The sequence below is a fragment of the Ruditapes philippinarum genome, unplaced genomic scaffold, assembly GCF_026571515.1.
Source record: "Ruditapes philippinarum isolate M1 unplaced genomic scaffold, ASM2657151v2 ctg1071_1_1_1_1, whole genome shotgun sequence".
Taxonomy (NCBI): domain Eukaryota; kingdom Metazoa; phylum Mollusca; class Bivalvia; order Venerida; family Veneridae; genus Ruditapes; species Ruditapes philippinarum.
In genome coordinates, this window is record NW_026855856.1 from 114,752 (window position 1) to 136,720 (window position 21,969).

Here is a 21,969-nt window from a genome sequence, read left to right on the forward strand (position 1 = left end):
CGTCCAGAAGAAAAAAGTTGTTATGAATTATAGAATGACATTAAGTGTCACATGTTGCAATGAATGAAAAGGATGAATGAAAATGAGAAAAATATGGGAAAATGAATAGGACAAATATATACGACATGTACATTATATGATATAACAAAAATGGCAAACGTACAGGGGGTATTTAACGACACAATATATAAGACATACATACAAACAATAAATTATACATGTCGGTATATTAGACTCGTGACAGATGTTACTTAGGGACATTTTAAAAATTATTTTTAACACGTATTAATACCTTTGTAACTTAAGATTATACTTATAGTTCATATAAATAAACGGTCAATTTATTAGATGACGCTTTTGTGACGGCGGTTATGTTTATATGTAACTCGTTATCGTAGTTTCTAAGCATACAAAGCCTTGCGCCAACAAAGGCCCAGTCAGGACTCAAATGATTTTAAATTAATTTCAAATGAAGATTTAAAAGTCACAATTAAGCTTACCTTCCAACTGAAATTCCATATCTTGAAAGCAGTCGACGTGACATAGAACGACACCCAAGATTAAGTCCTCTTCCTTGTAACTTCCAACTGGAGATTATGACAGATAAAGAGTAACAATGACATAAATGTGATATATCAATTATACCTACCATGTGTTAGGATCAGATCGGAATATCCGTCCCGAAGGGACACCGCTTATTGGGCAGTAACGAGGCTTGCCGAGTTACCGCCAATGGGCAGGTTGCCCAGGTTGGAAGTTATAATATGCGCGAATTTGACGTTGTTGTATGGCTGGCGACTTATCTGGCACCCTCCATGCCAGATGAAATTTGCAGCATAGGTACAACTAAAGAAAACGCCAGTCTGCAAAGCAAGAAAAAATATATCACAAAACCAAACCCCAAAACAAAACACCGTTACATTTCTCCTTCAAGCTACTCAATCAAAAGAAAACACGCATTCACAAAAATATAAGAGCAGGTATAAGGACCGATATTTGATAATTATATAAACCAGACCGCTAATGGATTACAGTAAGGATTTTTGCCCTTGTTTTTAATTTTCATGTGCTATTTTGCACATTCAAAATAGCATTTTACACCACTTTAACGAACAAAATGGACTCAAAGAAATGCTGATGTTTAATTTTATTTAATGTTTTCTTCTTGTAAAATGTTCACGTTATTTTTTTATTAACTAATTAACTTATTCCCAAGAAACAGTATAGTTAACAGTAACTTGTGTAACCGACAAGAGTCTAAACAGTTGCTTTTACTGTCATCTTAAGCTTTTAAATAGATAAAGAAAGAATGTATACTATTCTTCAATCTGGCAGAAGTTCAACGATTGTATTCTTTTCAAACCTAATTTCTTTAAGTGTCCTTTAATGAAAACTGAAACAAAATGTCGTACTATCTGTAATGAAAATACATTTCATTTCTGTATTACGAAAGAATTTCAAATTTGCCACAAGACATGATCGTTCAATATGTACGCAGAAGACAAACAAGTGGCGTACACACGCCAAATCCTATGTGGGTCTTTTCGGATAAAGCTGCCTGCGACAGATCTGTGGTAATCGTTTATCGTTATTTTATTGTCGTTTGCATTATTACACGGTTACCATCATGTAATTGATCACCTTGTTCAAAATTGATTATATTCATTGTAATTAATCAATTATAGCTTAAATTCATTCAGTAATTATGATTACGATTTGATTGACATGATTACTATCAGATTTAACACAAAACAATCTAAAGGCCCATTGTGGCCTGTCGGACTGTTTATGTCACGGAACGTATAATTATACTTTATATGTGGGACATATTTGGCGCTGTCTTTACGTACCATTTACGTTTCTGCAATTTGATGGTAAATTCCCGACAATAAATGTTGCACACTTTAAACTAACATTATAATCGTCGTTTTAAAACTATCTTCATCAACGTTAATAAAACATCATCATCATCAACAACAGCAACAACATTATCACCAAAGAAACATAATTATCGTCATCGTAAATCAGCATTGTTTATCATTTTACCAGTAACATGGCTACTGTGACCGGCGTAGTCGAAAAATATGTGCACATATTTTTAACATTGATATTTATTGACTTGATGATAAAATATCGACAAATTTTAACCCCCATGAGGGGTAGGGGGAATTTTACTTTTTCTGTGCGCCTTTGCCAGCCTCATTATTGCATTTTTTCCAGAAATAATTTTGTTAGGTTATCAATCAATTACTCTCTCAAAGTTATTGCGTAATGTCAAATCAACAAAAACTTATACAATTTTATGTAAACATTACGTTTTAAACTGTTTATCCTCAACACTATGATGTTTGAAAACAAACGTTCTAAACTTATTACTAACAACTTAAATTGTAACGTGACATTGTCTTTAAAGTTTTTCATCATTAATTGAATATAAGTACTGTAAATGTATTGTCGATACATTTTGATCAATGTATCATGATAATGGAATACATTTATGTACAAATCAAAGTAAAATAACTTTCTCTTCTGTTCAGTTATGTAATTTAATTGAAAACAGAGGTAAAATTAAATAAATTACTAATAAATCCCCAAGTCTGGCACTGGAGCCTATGTTCGGATTATGATGCCGAATTTACAAAAAATTTGCAGTAATAATCTCCAAAAGTACGAGAAAATGCCTTAAAGTGAGAAATGATTGCCGTTAACCTGGACCGATTGGGAAATTAGAGCGCAAAGAATATTGTATTACTGTCATTAATAGATTACCTGAGATCAATTCCAATATTAATCCAATATCAAATATTGTCTCGATACGAATAACCACTCACATAACACATAATACATAATTATGCATTCATCCATTGTTGATAAAAATGTACAAGTGCGCATGTCCACCGGAAGGCGATGGCATGATGGTAAAAACGCGATGGCACGATGGTGAAAGCCTCACAATATTAAATATTGCCTCGATACGAATAACCTCTCACATAACACATAATACATAATTATGCATGCATCCATTGTTGATAAAAATGTACAAGTGCGCATGTCCACCGGAAGGCGATGGCATGATGGTAAAAACGCGATGGCACGATGGTGAAAACGCGATGGCACGAAGGTGAAAGCGCGATAGCGCGATGGTGAAAACGCGATAGAACGACGTTGAAAGCGCAGTGGTACGATGGTGAAAATGCGATGGTGCGATAGTATGATCGTACAGTCGCGAGATAATATATCGCGTGATAGTCAATCGTATTATCGCGTGATAAAATATATATATCAGATATTCTAAACTGCAAGAAAACACTTTTATCTGTTACTATTTTGTCACGAGATGATTGTTATATAAGATCGTTTTGGTTTTATCTTACATTTTTGTTGCATCTTCTCGTTCAAATTGTGCTATAACTAAAACAGGTCGAAGCAACATAACAATGACCATTACTTACATTTGGTCGTTTTTCATAATATATAAACGTTGTGATAAGGACAAATTGTTTCATTTCAAAGCATAGCATTGTGTAAAATAAAAACTGTCTTTTGACAGTTCACCAGTGGTATAATATGAAATTTTTTCTAGTATAATGCACAAAATTAACATCTCCTATGATTAATTAAAGACTTCTGAAATGGAAGCATATACGAGGATTTATAAAAAAAGTTCTTAGACCGATGTACTTCCGGTAGTCAGAGAACCTAACTAATGCTTTTATTTTTCAATATAATGGCACTCTTCATCAATACACTTTGCCCACCTGTGCTCCCTAACTTGTTTAACCCTTCAAAATAGAAACCTTTATTTTGGTCCACAAAGAACTCATTGACCGTCTCGACGAAACCATCCTTGCTTCCAAAACGTCTACCACGAAGCTTGGTTTTCAATATCAGAAACAGGTAGAAGTCAGAGGGGTCCAAGTCCGGAGAATAATGGGGGTTGGGAAGAATTTCAAAGCCGCAGTCAGTTGCAACAGCCATCGCAACTTGGTATGTGTGAACGCGCGCATTGTCGTGCAGGAGCAGAACACATTGATTCAGTTTGCCCCTCCTTTTACGCGTAGTTTCTTGATGCAGACGTCTCAATCCGTCTGCATAGTACGTACTATTTATGGTATGACCTTGCTCAAGTCAATCATGATTATCCCCTGACTATTCAAGCAAAATTGAACCCATCATCTTCCCTACTTAAATTTATTCGAAGGGGGTGAGCTAGGGTGCTTCCACTGCATGCTCTGGGGTTTTGTTTGGATTCTGGATTGAAGTGATGGTTCTATGTTTCATCCTTAGTTACGATCCGGAAAATCAGTTTCATCCTCGTAGCGAGATAAAAGATATCTTGAAATGTCAAGCCTGGTCCGTTTCTGGTCGTCATCGAACTGCCTATGAACCTTTGACATGCCATAAACATCAGTCAGAATTGCCTGAACTGCAGCAAAGCTTATATCCACTTCCCTAGCAATGCTTCGCAGATCTCGCATTCTATCGCACATGACTAGATCGTCCACAGCTTCGGCAGTTTCATAGTTGGTGGCTTGTTTTGCCCTGTCCAGACTGCTCATCATCTCCAATGCTCTCCTTGCCCTTCTTAAATTCAGCAGCACATTTTTTTCACAGTGCTCTAGGAAGGGAACTCCGTCCCAAGTGTATCCATGAAGTCTTCATGGATTCCTTTAAGTACTTTTCCTTTCTTACAGAGGTACTAAATGTCGGCTCTGATTTCAACTTTCTCCATTTGGTCTAAATTACACACCCTCACCCTCACACCAGTCTACTGATCAAACAAAGTATGTTTAATGTTACTTTATCTGTGAAAAACCGCGTGTAACTCGGTCAGTAATCTTCAATAATATGTCGGTATCGACGTATTGTGTGTTAATGTCAGTGTAGTGGCTCTAGAAGAATCGGCAGAACACTTTTTGATCATACCTCGTTTATATCTATCTCCAAATTGGAGATTATGTGAACTCTTTTTGGCCGTGGTCAAATTCCATTGTGTATTATGCTTCGCCTCGGGTAACAGTATTTTTCTCGTGATGATATTTTTACTGTTACAAAGTACATATCTGTTTCATTTTAAAATTTATAAATAGTTTTTATATGGCTTATCAAACCTGCCATTGAATATGAATATCTGTCTTCGCATTTTTGTTTGAATACACATCTGAGATAAAACAGATACGTTACCAGTATCGATCATGCTGATAATAGATATATGATGAGATAAAAACAAAATAAAGACATAATCATGTTATCTGGCTCAGTTACAAATAAAAAATCCTTTTAAGCTTTTTTTTATTTTCTTCTGTCAATTCAGGTGATAACGTTTTTGAAAGTGGCAGACATTTCTGTAGTTAATGCATATATGATTTGGCATAATATGGCTTTTAGCCATCGTTTTATTTATTCATTTATATAATTTTGTGAATTTATTGTAGTTGTAACCACATAGATATTTCAACAATACAACTACATGTAAACGTTTGAAATGAAATGCGTTGTATTCTCTGTACCTTTCATGTTGCTATGCATGTTTTTGTACAACTAGTATAACGAGTCAAAAGAGAAATAAATTCGTATCTTTTTTACAGTTAAAATGTGCAAGATAACGTTTATGTTGTTGTTTCTGCTGACGTCAATCCAAACATCAACAGGTAACTTATAATTTATTACTTTCAAATAGGTAAGAAATTATGTGTATGCTTATTATCATTTTGTTTATGTTTTATTGTTGTCGTTTGTTTATGCTCTGCTTGATTGTGTTTTCTGTCTGTGTCAGGCCTGACATGGAGTAAGAAATGTTTGGAAATGAATCTACAATTTCTCAACAAAATATTGGAAGGCTGTTTTGAATATGATTCAAAGTTCTGTTTATTTAAACCAAAGGCGCATGCATTCGAAAGCTACAAGTATCACCTACGATATTCTCTAACATTATCCAAAATAGTTTGACTAAGTGGTCAAAGAAAATGTTACCGTCAACGGCCCCTAGCACTTTAATTTTAATAAGCGTTTTCTAAATGTTTTATTTGGTCTTGCTTTTTCTTTTAACTGGTATAATATAGAATTGAACTTCAGATTATGGTATTATTGTATAGGGGTACTGAATGTTGCATTTTAAAGATATCATATACAAGTTTATTTCTTTGCAGACAAGAGGTTTAAATTTTCAAATACGTGTAAGTTTAAACATAAAAGATGAAATACATGTTTGTATAGGAATCGCTTCTTCGTCGTCTGTCTGTCTGATCGTCATCACACAACTTGTCCGATTACTCCTCAGAAACTACTGGTGCAAAAACTTTACAGAAATGATCACTGCTGAGTCCAGTTGTGAATATCGTCGCCTTTTAATGATTTTTGTTAAATTTGTCCAAACTACTCTTCTTTAACAAATTTTGCAATTTCAACGAAACTTTACAGGATTGATCAGTCCCTCTAACTTGCGCATATTGCTACGGGCTTTCCGTTTCAATGACGTTTGGCTGAGTTATGGCCTTTGAATAAAATTGTGTTGTTTTTGTATTGTTTTGTATTGCAAGCTAACCAATAGCCAGCTATTATCCAAACTTCAAAGGAATGATCAGTATAAACATTAGTTGTGGATATTATCGGTGTTTTAAGGTCCCATGAGTTTTGACAGAGTTATGGTCCTTCAATGATTTCATTAGTTTGTCCAGACTACTCCTCTTATGATTGATAGCTCAAGTAGTTGCTCATATAACATGGGTTTTATGCTTGATAATTTTTATGCTGAGTTATGGCCCTTGAATGAAAATGTGTTTTGTGTTGCCAGCTGCACAGAAGCTTGTCCAGCCTACTTCACAGAAACGACTGATGCAATTTCATCCAAATTTTAGAGAAATGATTAGTACTAAGTTAAGTTTTGCATATTATCATGTTAATGATTTTTGTATCACCTACAACAATGTAGGTGCAACATGCAAATTGCTATCATAAGACTACACATGTGAATACTGATCGCAAAAGAAGTTATTAAGCTCGATAAAAATATTGTTACATACAAAGAAACATTTGAATTAAAAGAGGATTTTTAAGCAAATTGATTCTGTCTCAGATTTGATATCTTATTTTACAGGGTATCAGCTTAATGTTACTGGATGGCGCCTGGCCGGTACAAATGGACCATATCATGGTAGAGTCGAATTAGAAGTGAATGGCACATGGGGAACAATCTGTTCACGAGGATTCTATGGCTGGCAATCAGCGGCTGTTATATGCAATATGCTAGGATTACGGTAATCATTTATGCTAATTTCAAACTATTTTAATCTGTCGGACTTCAAAGTGAAAAAAGGATTTAGCACTTTGTAACTTAAATATTGTTTCTTTATTACAAAGGAAATATTTGATTTTTTTTTCTCTGTTAATCAAGAAACTAAAATTAACTGATTGTCATCTTGCAGATATTACACATACTATTATAATGCACGTTATGGGCCAGGCGAAGGTCCAATATACATAGAGAGTCTACAATGTACCAGCCAATCCTATACAGATATAAACGACTGCAAATATGTTGCAAACAACTACTACGGAGCATGTTCGCATGCAGAAGATTTATCAGTGATCTGCCTTGGTAATTATATACTTGTCCCGATTCCGTTAACCTTATACATTTAAATATTAATTGGTTTACAGTTTGAAAAATGTAAAATATTACATATTTCTGTCAATGAATCATAAGCTAATAATCGTAAAAATAGTTTGGTTTAGGCACTGTTAATTTTTTTTGAAGACAGCTATACACTGCGATTTTGCATGACAGTGAATCAAATTGATTCTAAAGCGATCGGGTAAAACATAAAGATTAAGTGAGCCTAATTTGTTAAAAATTATATTGTATATATTTTGATCAACATATTGGTATATATAATAAAATAATTTTATCATTAGGTCCATTTTTGAATATAACGGATGTGCGATTAACAAATGGAACAGGGCTTTACGACGGTAGGGCAGAAATCAAAGTTAACGACACATGGGGAACTATTTGCGATTCCAATTTTGATTACAGAGATGCGGAGGTGTTTTGTAATATGCTTGGACTTAAGTAAGTTGTTAGAGACAATTTTTTTAAGGGGAGACAAATGGAAATTCGTGATTATTTTGGATGTAAACTCGTGTAAAATAACATTTGTAACACAATATAATTTGTACATACCTATGGGATTTCGTCAACATCCTCTACGGTTGATACAAAATTTGCTATTATATATATTTCCTGGGAATATCTTCCAAAATAATTCAAATGTTAGAGATGACAACAAATTGTCAATACGAATTATACCAGTTTGTTTTGGAAATGATTTCTAGATCAGTAGATATTTGTGATTGATCATATTAATGTTTGCCCTTTACAAATCATACAAATATGCTGCAATTTAAATATATTGGAATAATCAAAATAAAGGTTGTTCAAAATCGTTTTAGAACTTCAAACATAGTTCTTTAATAGTTATGAAACCTTTATATATTCGTACAAATAAAGTTCATTTATACTTTTGTTTTGTCGAATGTACTTGAGAATTAAATATAGAAATTGTAATTGAAGGCAGCAAGAATTAAGTTAAAGTATTTCTTTTTAAAATTACTAGAGCGAGGAAATTCTTTACCGGGGCATTGTATGGAGAAGGAGGTGGGCCGATTTATATTGATCAACTTTTCTGTAACAATTATGATGCTGTTCTAAATGAATGCCAGTATTTGTTTCTTAATGAATGCAGTCATAGCAGAGATGTCTCTATAGTATGTTATGGTAGGTCATTTTATTGTTTCTGTTTCTTATTAAGTCTGATCCTTTATTGTAATTGCACATCGTTTCTGTTGCTTTATATCACATTTCTACGGATGTTCCTAAATTCAAAATGTTACCATTTCATGTTTAAATGTTGAATTCTGCTCAAGGCGGTGCTAGGGATCTTGATTTTACAGTACCGTACATGAACAGGCTTAATCAAACCGAGCCTGCAGCATTTTCATTTTCTCCACTTTAGTTTTTCTTTAGGGATTCTTATTTTCACTACTTGATAAAGTACATCTACAAACTGCTTATTTTGTGAAATATAATTATGATTTAAAATGTTTGCAATTGAGAACTCTATAATTTAAGAGTGCTACAAAAGGTGTTCAAGATAACTTATAAGTTTGTTTTGGGTAATTCAGATTCATAAAAAAATACTTAATTGGTGTAAAGGTAATTTTATACTTATCTCGATTCCGTAAACGTTATAAGTTTTAATATTAACTGGTTTACGTTCCAAAAATTGTAAAATCTTCAATATTTCTCTGAATGAATCATTAGCTAATAATCATAAAAATATTTTTTTTTTTTAAAAAACAGCTATACACTGCGATTATGCATGTCAATGAATCAAATTGATTGTATAGCGATCGGGCAAAACATAAAGATTTAGTATGCCTATTTTTTAAAGATTTTGTTGTATATTTTGATCAACATATTCATTGTATTGGTATATAAGAGAACTTTATCATTAGGTCCGATTCTGAATATAACGGATGTGCGATTAACAAATGGAACAGGGCCTTACGACGGTAGGGCAGAAATCAAAGTTAACGACACATGGGGAACTATTTGCGATTCTCATTTCTATAACAGAGAGGCGGAGATATTTTGTAATATGCTTGGACTTAAGTAAGTTGTTAAACACTGTTTTTTAAGGGGAGACAAATGGAAAATCGTAATTATTTTGGATGTAAACTCGTGTAAAATAACATTTGTAACAATATAATTTGTACATACCTATGGGATTTCGTCAATATCCTCTACGGTTGATACAAAATTTGCTTTTTTATTTATTTCCTGGGAATATCTTCCCAAATATTTCAAATGTTAGAGAGATGACAACAAATTGTAAATACGAATTATACCAGTTTGTTTTGAAAATGATTTCTAGATCAGTAGATATTTGTGATTTATCATTTTAATGTTTGCTCTTTACAAATGAAACAAATATGCCGCACTTTAAAGCAATTTAAATATATTACATTAATCAAAATTATGGTTGTTCAAAATCGTTTTAGAACTTCAAATATAGTTCTTTAATAGTTAAGAAACCTTTATATATTCGTACAAATAATGTTCATTTATACTTTTGTTTTGTCAAATGTACTCGTGAATTAAATATAGAAATTGTAATTGAAGGCAGCAAGAATTAAGTTTAAGTATTTCTTTTTAAAATTACTAGAGCGAGGAAATTCTTTACCGGGGCATTGTATGGAGAAGGAGGTGGGCCGATTTATATTGATCAACTTTTCTGTAACAATTATGATGTTGTTCTAAGTGATTGCCAGTATTTGTTTCTTAATGAATGCAGTCATAGCAGAGATGTCTCTATAGTATGTTATGGTAGGTCATTTTATTTTTTCTGTTTCTTATTAAGTCTGATCCTTTATTGTAATTGCACATCGTTTCTGTTGCTTTATATCACATTTCTACGGATGTTCTTAAGTTCAAAATGTTACCATTTCATGTTTAAATGTTGCATTCTGCTCAATGCGGTGCTAGGGATCTGGACTTTACAGTACCGTACATGAACAGGCTTAATCAAACCGAGCCTGCAGCATTTTCATTTTCTCCACTTTAGTTTTTCTTTAGGGATTCTTATTTTCACTACTTGATAAAGTACATCTACAAACTGCTTATTTTGTGAAATATAATTATGATTTAAAATGTTTGCAATTGAGAACTCTATATTTTAAGAGTGCTACAAAAGGTGTTCAAGATAACTTATAAGTTTGTCTTGGGGAATTCAGATTCATAAAAAAATACTTAATTGGTGTAAAGGTAATTTTATACTTGTCTCGATTCGTAAACGTTATAAGTTTTAATATTAACTGGTTTACGTTCCAAAAATTGTAAAATCTTCAATATTTCTCTGAATGAATCATTAGCTAATAATCATAAAAATATTTTTTTTTTTTAAAAAACAGCTATACACTGCGATTATGCATGTCAATAAATCAAATTGATTGTATAGCGATCGGGCAAAACATAAAGATTTAGTATGCCTTTTTTTTAAAGATTTTGTTGTATATATTTTGATCAACATATTCATTGTATTGGTATATAAGAGAACTTTATCATTAGGTCCGATTCTGAATATAACGGATGTGCGATTAACAAATGGAACAGGGCCTTACGACGGTAGGGCAGAAATCAAAGTTAACGACACATGGGGAACTATTTGCGATTCTCATTTCTATAACAGAGAGGCGGAGATATTTTGTAATATGCTTGGTCTTAAGTAAGTTGTTAAACACTGTTTTTTAAGGGGAGACAAATGGAAAATCGTAATTATTTTGGATGTAAACTCGTGTAAAATAACATTTGTAACAATATAATTTGTACATACCTATGGGATTTCGTCAACATCCTCTACGGTTGATACAAAATTTGCTTTTATATTTATTTCCTGGGAATATCTTCCCAAATATTTCAAATGTTAGAGAGATGACAACAAATTGTAAATACGAATTATACCAGTTTGTTTTGGAAATGATTTCTAGATCAGTAGATATTTGTGATTTAACATTTTAATGTTTGCTCTTTACAAATGAAACAAATATGCCGCACTTTAAAGCAATTTAAATATATTACAATAATCAAAATTATGGTTGTTCAAAATCGTTTTAGAACTTCAAATATAGTTCTTTAATAGTTAAGAAACCTTTATATATTCGTACAAATAATGTTCATTTATACTTTTGTTTTGTCGAATGTACTCGAGAATTAAATATAGAAATTGTAATTGAAGGCAGCAAGAATTAAGTTTAAGTATTTCTTTTAAAATTACTAGAGCGAGGGAATTCTTTACCGGGGCATTGTATGGAGAAGGAGGTGGGCCGATTTATATTGATCAACTTTTCTGTAACCATTATGATGCTGTTCTAAGTGATTGCCAGTATTTATTGTTTAATGAATGCAGCCATAGCAGAGATGTCTCTATAGTATGTTATGGTAGGTCATTTTATTGTTTCTGTTTCTTATTAAGTCTGATCCTTTATTGTAATTGCACATCGTTTCTGTTGCTTTATATCACATTTCTACGGATGTTCCTAAATTCAAAATGTTACCATTTCATGTTTAAATGTTGAATTCTGCTCAATGCGGTGCTAGGGATCTGGACTTTACAGTACCGTACATGAACAGGCTTAATCAAACCGAGCCTGCAGCATTTTCATTTTATCCATTTTAGTTTTTCTTAAGGGATTCTTATTTTCACTACTTGATAAAGTACATCTACAAACTGCTTATTTTGTGAAATATAATTATGATTTAAAAGGTTTGCAATTGAGAAGTCTATATTTTAAGAGTGCAACAAAAGGTGTTTAAGAGAACTTATACGTTCATCTTGAGGAATTCAGATTCAAAAAAATACTTAATAGGTGTAAAGGTAATTTTATACTTGTCTCGATTCCGTAAACGTTATCAATTTTAATTATAACTGGTTTACGTTCCAAAACAATGTAAAATCTTCAATATTTCTCTCAATGAATCATAAGCTAATAATCATAGAAATATTTTGTTTTTTTTAAAGACAGCTATACACTGCGATTATGCATGACAATGAATCAAATAGATTGTATAGCGATCGGGTAAAACATATAGAGGATATTTGTTTGTTTTGCATGTGATATTGAAATATTGAAAGATTTAGTAAACCTATTTTAATAAAATTATGTTGTATATATTTTGATGAACATATTCATGTATTGGTATGTAAAAGAATTTTATCATTAGGTCCGATTCTGAATATAACGGATGTGCGATTAACAAATGGAACAGGGCTTTACGACGGTAGGGCAGAAATCAAAGTAAACGACACTTGGGGGACTATTTGCGATTCTAATTTTGATAACAGAGATGCGGAGGTGTTTTGTAATATGCTTGGACTTAAGTAAGTTGTTAAACACTGTTTTTTTTAAGGGGAAACAAATGGAAAATTGTGATTATTTTGGATGTAAACTCGTGTAAAAAATAAGATTTGTAACACAATATAATTTGTTCATACGTATGGGATTTCGTCAACATCCTCTTCGGCTGATACAAGATTTGCTATTTTATATATTTCCTGGGAATATCTTCCAAAATATTTCAAATGTTAGAGAAATGACAACAATTTGTAAATACGAATCATACCAGTTTGTTTTGGAAATGATTTCTAGATCAGTAGATATTTGTGATTTATCATTTTAATGTTTGCTCTTTACAAATGAAACAAATATGCCGCAATTTAAATATATTGGAATAATCAAAATTATGGTTGTTCAAAATCGTTTTAGAACTTCAAATATAGTTCTTAAATAGTTAGGAAACTTGTATATATTCGTACAAATAATGTTCATTTATACTTTTGTTTTGTCGAATGTACTCGATAATTAAATATAGAAATTGTAATTAAAGGCAGCAAGAATTAAGTTTAAGTATTTCTTTTTAAAATTACTAGAGCGAGGAAATTCTTTACCGGGGCATTGTATGGAGAAGGAGGTGGGCCGATTTATATTGATCAACTTTTCTGTAACCATTATGATGCTGTTCTAAGTGATTGCCAGTATTTATTGCTTAATGAATGCAGCCATAGCAGAGATGTCTCTATAGTATGTTATGGTAGGTCATTTTATTGTTTCTGTTTCTTATTAAGTCTGATCCTTTATTGTAATTGCACATCGTTTCTGTTGCTTTATATCACATTTCTACGGATGTTCCTAAATTCAAAATGTTACCATTTCATGTTTAAATGTTGAATTCTGCTCAAGGCGGTGCTAGGGGTGTGGACTTTACAGTACCGTACATGAACAGGCTTAATCAAACCGAGCCTGCATCATTTTCATTTTCTCCGTTTTAGTTTTTCTTTAGGGATTCTTATTTTCACTACTTGATTAAGTACATCTACAAACTGCTTATTTTGTGAAATACAATTATGATTTAAAATGTTTGCAATTGAGGTGTCTATATTTTAAGAGTGCTACAAAAGGTGTTTAAGATAACTTATAAGTTCATCTTGAGGAATTCAGATTCAAAAAAATACTTAATTGGTGTAAAGGTAATTTTATACTTGTCTCGATTCTGTAAACGTTATAAATTTTAATATTAACTGGTTTACGTTCCAAAAAATGTAAAATCTTCAATATTTCTCTCAATGAATCATAAGCTAATAACCATAAAATATTTTTTTTTTTTAAAGACAGTTATACACTGCGATTATGCATGATAAAGAATCAAATAGATTGTATAGCGATCGGGTAAAACATAAAGATTTAGTAAGCCTATTTTAATAAAATTATGTTGTATATATTTTGATCAACATATTCATGTATGGAATATAAAAGTATTTTATCATTAGGTCCGATTCTGAATATAACGGATGTGCGATTAACAAATGGAACAGGGCTTTACGGCGGTAGGGCAGAAATCAAAGTTAACGACACTTGGGGAACTATTTGCGATTCTAATTTTGATTACAGACATGCGGAGATGTTTTGTAATATGCTTGGACTTAAGTAAGTTGTTAAACACTGTTTTTAAGGGGAAAGAAATGGAAAATCGTGTTTATTTTGGATGAAACTTTTTGTAAAATAACATTTGTAACACTATATAATTTGTACATACTAATGGGATTTTGTCAACATCCTCTAAGGCTGATACAAGATTTGCTATTATATATATTTCCTGGGAATATCTTCCCAAATATTTCAAATGTTAGAGAGATGACAACAAATTGTAAATACGAATCATACCAGTTTGTTTTGGAAATTATTTCTAGATCAGTAGATATTTGTGATTTATCATTTTAATGTTTGCTCTTTACAAATGATACAAATATGCCGCAATTTAGATACATTGGAATAATCAAAATTATGGTTGTTCTAAAACGTTTTAGAACTTCAAATATAGTTCTTTGATAGTTAAGAAACCTTTATATATTCGTACAAATAATGTTCATTTATTCTTTTGTTTTGTCGAATGTACTCGAGAATGAAATATAGAAATTGTAATTGAAGGCAGCAAGAATTTCTTTTTAAAATTACTAGAGCGAGGAATTTCTTTACCGGGGCATTGTATGGAGAAGGAGGTGGGCCGATTTATATTGATCAACTTTTCTGTAACCATTATGATGCTGTTCTAAGTGATTGCCAGTATTTGTTTCTTAATGAATGCAGTCATAGCAGAGATGTCTCTATAGTATGTTATGGTAGGTCATTTTATTGTTTCTGTTTCTTATTAAGTCTGATCCTTTATTGTTATTGCACATCGTTTCTGTTGCTTTATATCACATTTCTACGGATGTTCCTAAATTCAAAATGTTACCATTTCATGTTTAAATGTTGAATTCTGCTCAAGGCGGTGCTAGGGATCTTGATTTTACAGTGCCGTACATGAACAGGCTTAATCAAACCGAGCCTGCAGCATTTTCTCCGTTTTAGTTTTTCCTTAGGGATTCTTATTTTCACTACTTGATAAAGTACATCTACAAACTGCTTATTTTGTGAAATATAATTATGATTTAAAATGTTTGCAATTAAGGAGTATTTATTTAAGAGTGCTAGAAAAGGTGTTTAAGATAACTTATAAGGTCATCTTAAGGAATTCAGATTCAAGAAAATACTTAATTGGTGTAAAGGTAATTGTATACTTGTCTCGATTTCGGAAACGTTAAACATTTAAATATTAACTGGTTTACGTTCCAAAAATTGTAAAATCTTCAATATTTCTCTCAATGAATCATAAGCTAATAATCATAAAAATTTATTTTTTTAAAGACAGCAATATACTGCCGTTATGCATGACAATGAATCAAATAGATCGTTCAGCGATCGGGTAAATCATAAAAATTTACTTAGTCTATTTTTTTAAAATTATGTTGTATATATTTTGATGAACATATTCATGTATTGCTATATAAAAGAATTTTATCATTAGGTCCGATTCTGAATATAACGGATGTGCGATTAACAAATGGAACAGGACGTAACGATGGTAGGGCAGAAATCAAAGTTAACGACACTTGGGGAACTATTTGCGATTCTAATTTTGATAACAGAGATGCGGAGGTGTTTTGTAATATGCTTGGACTTAAGTAAGTTGTTAAACACGGTTTTTTAAGGGGAAACAAATGGAAAATCGTGATTATTTTTGATGTAAACTCGCGTAAAATAACATTTGTAACACAATATAATTTGTACATACCTATGGGATTTCGTCAACATCCTCTACGGCTGATACTAGATTTGCTATTATATATATTTCCTGGGAATATCTTCCTCAATATTTCAAATTTAAAAGAGATGACAACAAATTGTAAATAAAAATTATAGCAGTTTGTTTTGGAAATTATTTCTCAATCAGTAGATAATTGTGATTTATCATGTAAATGTTTGCCCTTTACAACTGATACAAATATGCCGCAATTAAAATATATTGGAATAATCAAAACTATGGTTATTCAAAAACGTTTTAGAACTTCAAATATACATGTAGTTCTTTAAAGGGAGACACAGTCAAAATTTTCATATTTTAGATTTTAATTTTCTATCCAATATTCTATAAATTTCATCGAAATGAATAGACTAAGCAGTCCTTGAAACAAAATTTGTTTCCATATAAAGAAAAAAATGTTGGTTTCCTAACCTGACCCACGCGGGTCAAGTTACAGCATTTAGATTTCACCATAGTTATCACCGTGAACTATAAAAACGTAAAAGAACCTGTCAAATGAGCGACTTAGGCTTGTTTTAATCTTACAATATCTACAATATTTGTTTTGTTAACTTCTAGGGATTGTAATTGTCAAATGACTTGTTTTAAAACTACTCATTAGTTCTTTCTGCGTCGTCATTTCGTTCAACATATGTAGACTTATTTAGGTTTTAAACTCACATTATAAAGTATTTATACAGACAAAAAACATGCAGGGACTTTTAATCACTTTTTAAACTTCATTTTAGCATACGTTAAGTAAATATGGTAAATTTAATATTTTGTCATATATTTGCCTGAGTATCCCTTTAATAGTTAAGAAACCTTTATATTATTAGTTATAAAGATCTTTGACAGGTTATATGGCCCTATATAAACGGTTGTTTGTAAATATAACCAGAGCCGCTAGGCGAGGGTTATATTGCAAAAAGCCGTTTATATACGGCCATATAACCTGTCAACAATCTTTATAACGAATTAATAATACAGCAAGCATCGTTATTAGAGAAAAAAGTAAGATTTCTTCATGAATCGACAGCAGTCGTGTATATAAAACTATATAAACGTCACGATTATCCAATGAATAGCGACGTTACAAACGTGCAGTATTATAATATTAGTTATAAAGCTCGTTGACAGGTTATATGGCCCTATATAAACGGCTATTTGTAAATATAACCCGAGCCGTTAGTCGAGGGTAATATTGCAAAAAGCCGTTTATATACGCCATATAACCTGTAAACGATCTTTATAACGAATTTATAATACAGCAAGCATAAATTTTAGACAAAAAAGTAAGATTTCTTCATTATTCGATAGCAGCCGTGTATATAAAACTATATAAACGTCACGATTATCCAATGAAAAATGACGTTACAAACGTGCAGTATTATAAATTCGTACAAATAATGTTCATTTATACTTTTGTTTTGTTGAATGTACTCAAGAATTAAATATAGAAATTGTTGTAGGCAGCAAGAATTAAGTTTAAGTATTTCTTTTTTCAAATTACTAGAGCGGTGAGATTCTTTATCGGGGCATTGTATGGAGAAGGAGGTGGACCGGTTTATATTGATCAACTTTTCTGTAACAGATATGATGTTGTTCTAAGTGATTGCCAGTATTTGTTTCTTAATGAATGCAGTCATAGCAGAGATGTTTCTATAGTATGTAATGGTAGGTCATTTATGGTTTCTGTTTCTTATTAAGTCTGATCCTTTATTGATATTGCACATCGTTTCTGTTGCTTGTTATCTCATTTGCAGATGTTTCTAAATATAAAAAATGTTACCATTTCATGTTTAAATGCTGAATTCTGCACAAGGCGGTGCTAGGGGCGTGGACGGTAGTTTTCACTTTACAGTTCCGTACATGAACAGGCTCAATCAAACCGAGTCTGCATAATTTTAATTTTTTTTTCCTTTTTTGACTTTCTTTAGGGATTCTTTTTTTCTCTTTTTGATAAAGTACATCTACAAATTGCGTTTTTGTGAAATATAATTATGATTTAAAACGTTTGCAATTTGGGAAACTATTTTTAAAGAGTGCTACGAAAAGGTGTTAAAGATTACTTATAAGTTCATCTAAGGGAATTCATTTTCAAGAAAATCATTAGTTGGTAATAAGGTAGAATAATCAATCAACAGCTTTGATGAACATAAAGCTTTTTGTAATTATTTTGAAGTTTTCCAAACAATGCAGCTAATGAACGTTTAGAATTATTTCTGATTAGGTCTGTAAATAAAAGTTTGTAAATAAAATATAGTCAGCGACTGAGTAACATTTTAATGTTAAAACTCATCTTTAGCTCAACAGAGCCGTATGCTCAAGGTGAGCTATTAGTATCAAAGGGGGATGCTCCGGCGTCCGTCGTCCGTCGTCATTCGTTAACAACCAACTTCTTCTCTGAAACCGCTGGACAGATTTACTTCAAATTTCATCTGTAGCATACTTGAGACAGTCACACCTAAATTTGCTCATATGATTTTAATTTGCCCCTTAAAGGGGTCAAAATAGCTGAAAATAGAAAAACCTTAAGACATCTTCTTCTACAGAACCAATAAGTTGATGATCACCAAACTTTGTCGGTAGCATTCTTAGGTAGTCTTTTATCAAATTTGCTCATATTAATTTGATTGGCCTCTTTTATGGCTCTCTAGAACTAAAAATAGAAAATCCTTTAGACATCTTCTTCTACAGAACCAATTGATGGATGATCACCAAACTTTGTCTCTAGCATTCTTAGGTAGTCTTTTATCAAATTTGCTCATATTAGTTTGATAGGCCCCTTTTAGGGGGTCAAGGGAGCTTAAAATAATATAAACCTTTAGACCGCTTTTTCTACAGAACTTATTGGTGGATGATCACCAAACTTTGTTATTAGCATTCTTATAGAAATCTTTTATAAAATTGCTCATATTTATTTGATTTGCCCCTTTTTAGGACTACTAAAACTAAAATACCCCAGACCATGGCATTTCTTCAAATTATAGTTTAATGAAAGGGAAACAACTCATGTTGGAATGTCTTTCATTTTTGCTGATGAAATTATTTGAGGTCATGACCTCTGGCAAGAGAAAATAACTTGAGCACATTATACAGGATATATAAGGACTTTATTTGGTTTCATTCATATTCACTTAATTACATCACTACATGCAGCGTTTTCTCTAGAAAACGTTTTCTGCATTTTTCACGCAGTACTTTTGTATTTGACGCAATAATATTATAGCCGTGCGTTTTCCGTGACGCATATTTTTGCGAGCGTCATAGTATATCTTTTTTCTATAAATAGCAAGAATTTCATCAGCTGATCGGTCAAATGATTTATCTTAGACGCTTTAGTGATTATTACACGTTTAAAGCGATCAGACATTTCAGATTGTGACGACATTATCCGTTTAAATTCACAATGGCTGCTTCGGAAAAAAAGCAGCGAAGATTGACTTCATTCTTCAATAAAGACAATGTGAACGTTGATGGGGAGACAAAATCTACCGTAAACGACATGCGCCTATACCAAATGAGGTTTCCCAACAAAATCAATCGGCGAATGCTGAAACAACTGAGAAATCCAAACCATTTTTAATGCTCCGAAGCGAGTTCTTCGTACAGAGTGGCTTGCATTGCGGTATGACGTAAAGTATAAAATGACTTGCACCGTTTGTATAATTGAAAACAAAGACAATCCATTCACATCGGGATGCACACATTTTAGAGCATTCGGAACTACCTCGGCTATTAAATATAATAACATCGGAAACAATACGGATTGAAAGTAGTTCTAACATAAAACGAAACAGAGATAATGTAAAACGAATGTATATATTTGATATCTAATGTCTTTTCCGGTAATTATTGTGCTTGAAAATATGTCTGACAACAATTTGCAATTTAACTATACCCACTGATTTCAATTTTAAACAAATCCGACTATATGTCAACAGGTTGTTTTTTTGTACTTTCGGTTTTACCAACCATAATAATAATTATATAGATAATGTATTGTTTGCTTTTGTCCCTATGAATTCACTTATTTTAGGTGGACTTTTACTACATATATTGGAAATTAACTTGTCAACAACTCCAAGCATTAAATTACTATTTGTTTACATGTTTAGTTTCTTAGGGTAGGTTAGACCGAAATACCGCATCCGTTCTGTGTATTCATATTTTTATGTTCGAGGTCCTTAACCGAAGACTGACGGAAAGGGCCGAGTATTTGCGATTGACTTTAGAGTTTTGTAGTACCGTATGGTACTGGTTACGGGAGTTGACGGAAGTTAACGGAAGGTTCTGGACCAACCGGAACTAGTGTGTTAGGCTTGACAGTTGGGCGCCATATAAGTGTAATTTATAACTAGAAGAAGTAGGCAATTCCTATCTTGGCTACGATCCAGACGTGGAAGGTAAGTCGATTTGTTTGTATTTTCAATCCCTTTATAATCAATCGCGACAGTTCTATATTGGTGGCAGCGGTAATTTTTACGAGTTCCGTTCCGAAAGATAGATGTTACCAAAGCTCTATAATTTTACCGATTGTGCACGAATTTTGCCCTCAAATAAAGAGTTTGTTGTCCCATACTGTAAACACCTTACATATTTTGCATGTAACATTTTGTGTATTCATTCACATAAGTTATAAAGAAAAAATGTTCCATCAAAATTAACCCTGCTGTAGTGGTCATTTATTCTGCATTATTTTATTCTATATAGTCTCATGGGAACACACTTGCAACATAGATATTTCAACAAAGCCTCCAAAATATTAGGGCAAAATATTTAAATAACTAGAAGGGCAAGGAAAAGTTGAGCTGGACTGGTCTTTCAGCAAGTTCATTTGAAAAATAACACTGAAAAACAGTTGTTTCTGGTGAGCGACTCAGAGCCATCATGGCCCTCTTGTATTATTTTGTTATAAATGAAGAGCCGGAACAAGTATATTACCTTAACGAAGACTTGATGCTTACATTTAATATATATTTTATTCATTTAAGAGTGCGGGGAGCCAGACAACTCTCATTGGGATGCTGGATATTTTACATACAATGGTTCAACTTTGTATGCTGACTGCTCCTACTATAAAACATATTTAGGCATATTAAAGATGACTTGTGACAATGTTACACAGACATGGAAAACAGAAGGAGAATGTCAAGAATATGGTACGTACGAGCAAATGTATTCAATGTAAAAGGAAACAAATGTATTTACTGTAAAAGCGAACAAATGTAAATGTAATGGAAATGATAAATAATGAAATATCTTTAAAATTTAATGTAAACATTCATGATGTATTGATTAAAAGGGAATATGAATACAACGAAATTATGGCGGTTATGATGATTATAGTATGTTTTTGTATTATAACAGAACAAACGGGAAATGAATTTTTTAGAGCAAAGAATAATGTTAAATTAGAAATTAATATTATAGATTAAGAAGAAGAAGAAGAAGAAGAGACAAACTTTATTAGTACTAAATCCCTTAAAAGAGCCATTGACAAATCATTTAATATATATACATACAAAAAATAGAAACATGGCAATACATGACAAGAAGTCGAGATGGCATTTGTATTCACGAGAAATAATTCTTTGGTAAATGGGAAATTAGGTCATACATTTTGAGCTGATTCACTGTGTCTTATAAAACTACCAAACCAAAAAGCTTCAGGGAACAAGATTAAACGAAGCGTGGTTTCACATGACATCTCGCTTTGGAGAGGCAGA

The 21,969-nt window shown here is 32.2% G+C and overlaps 1 protein-coding gene across 1 annotated transcript in view; it reads left to right on the forward strand.

Annotated features, from left to right (window-relative positions):
• The window catches only part of LOC132744616 (uncharacterized), a gene marked incomplete at its 3' end in the record, with an annotated part of 50,871 nt that overhangs the window by 5,414 nt on the left and 23,488 nt on the right, over positions 1 to 21,969 (forward strand). The window contains exons 2-17 of the mRNA XM_060733376.1: positions 5,589 to 5,651; positions 7,097 to 7,256; positions 7,425 to 7,597; positions 7,915 to 8,071; positions 8,616 to 8,776; positions 9,517 to 9,673; positions 10,227 to 10,387; positions 11,129 to 11,285; positions 11,838 to 11,998; positions 12,782 to 12,938; positions 13,488 to 13,648; positions 14,385 to 14,541; positions 15,073 to 15,233; positions 15,962 to 16,118; positions 17,754 to 17,914; positions 21,235 to 21,402. Of these exons, the coding sequence (XP_060589359.1) occupies positions 5,594 to 5,651; positions 7,097 to 7,256; positions 7,425 to 7,597; positions 7,915 to 8,071; positions 8,616 to 8,776; positions 9,517 to 9,673; positions 10,227 to 10,387; positions 11,129 to 11,285; positions 11,838 to 11,998; positions 12,782 to 12,938; positions 13,488 to 13,648; positions 14,385 to 14,541; positions 15,073 to 15,233; positions 15,962 to 16,118; positions 17,754 to 17,914; positions 21,235 to 21,402 (2,467 nt within the window). The remainder of the gene's footprint in view (positions 1 to 5,588; positions 5,652 to 7,096; positions 7,257 to 7,424; positions 7,598 to 7,914; positions 8,072 to 8,615; positions 8,777 to 9,516; positions 9,674 to 10,226; positions 10,388 to 11,128; positions 11,286 to 11,837; positions 11,999 to 12,781; positions 12,939 to 13,487; positions 13,649 to 14,384; positions 14,542 to 15,072; positions 15,234 to 15,961; positions 16,119 to 17,753; positions 17,915 to 21,234; positions 21,403 to 21,969) is intronic.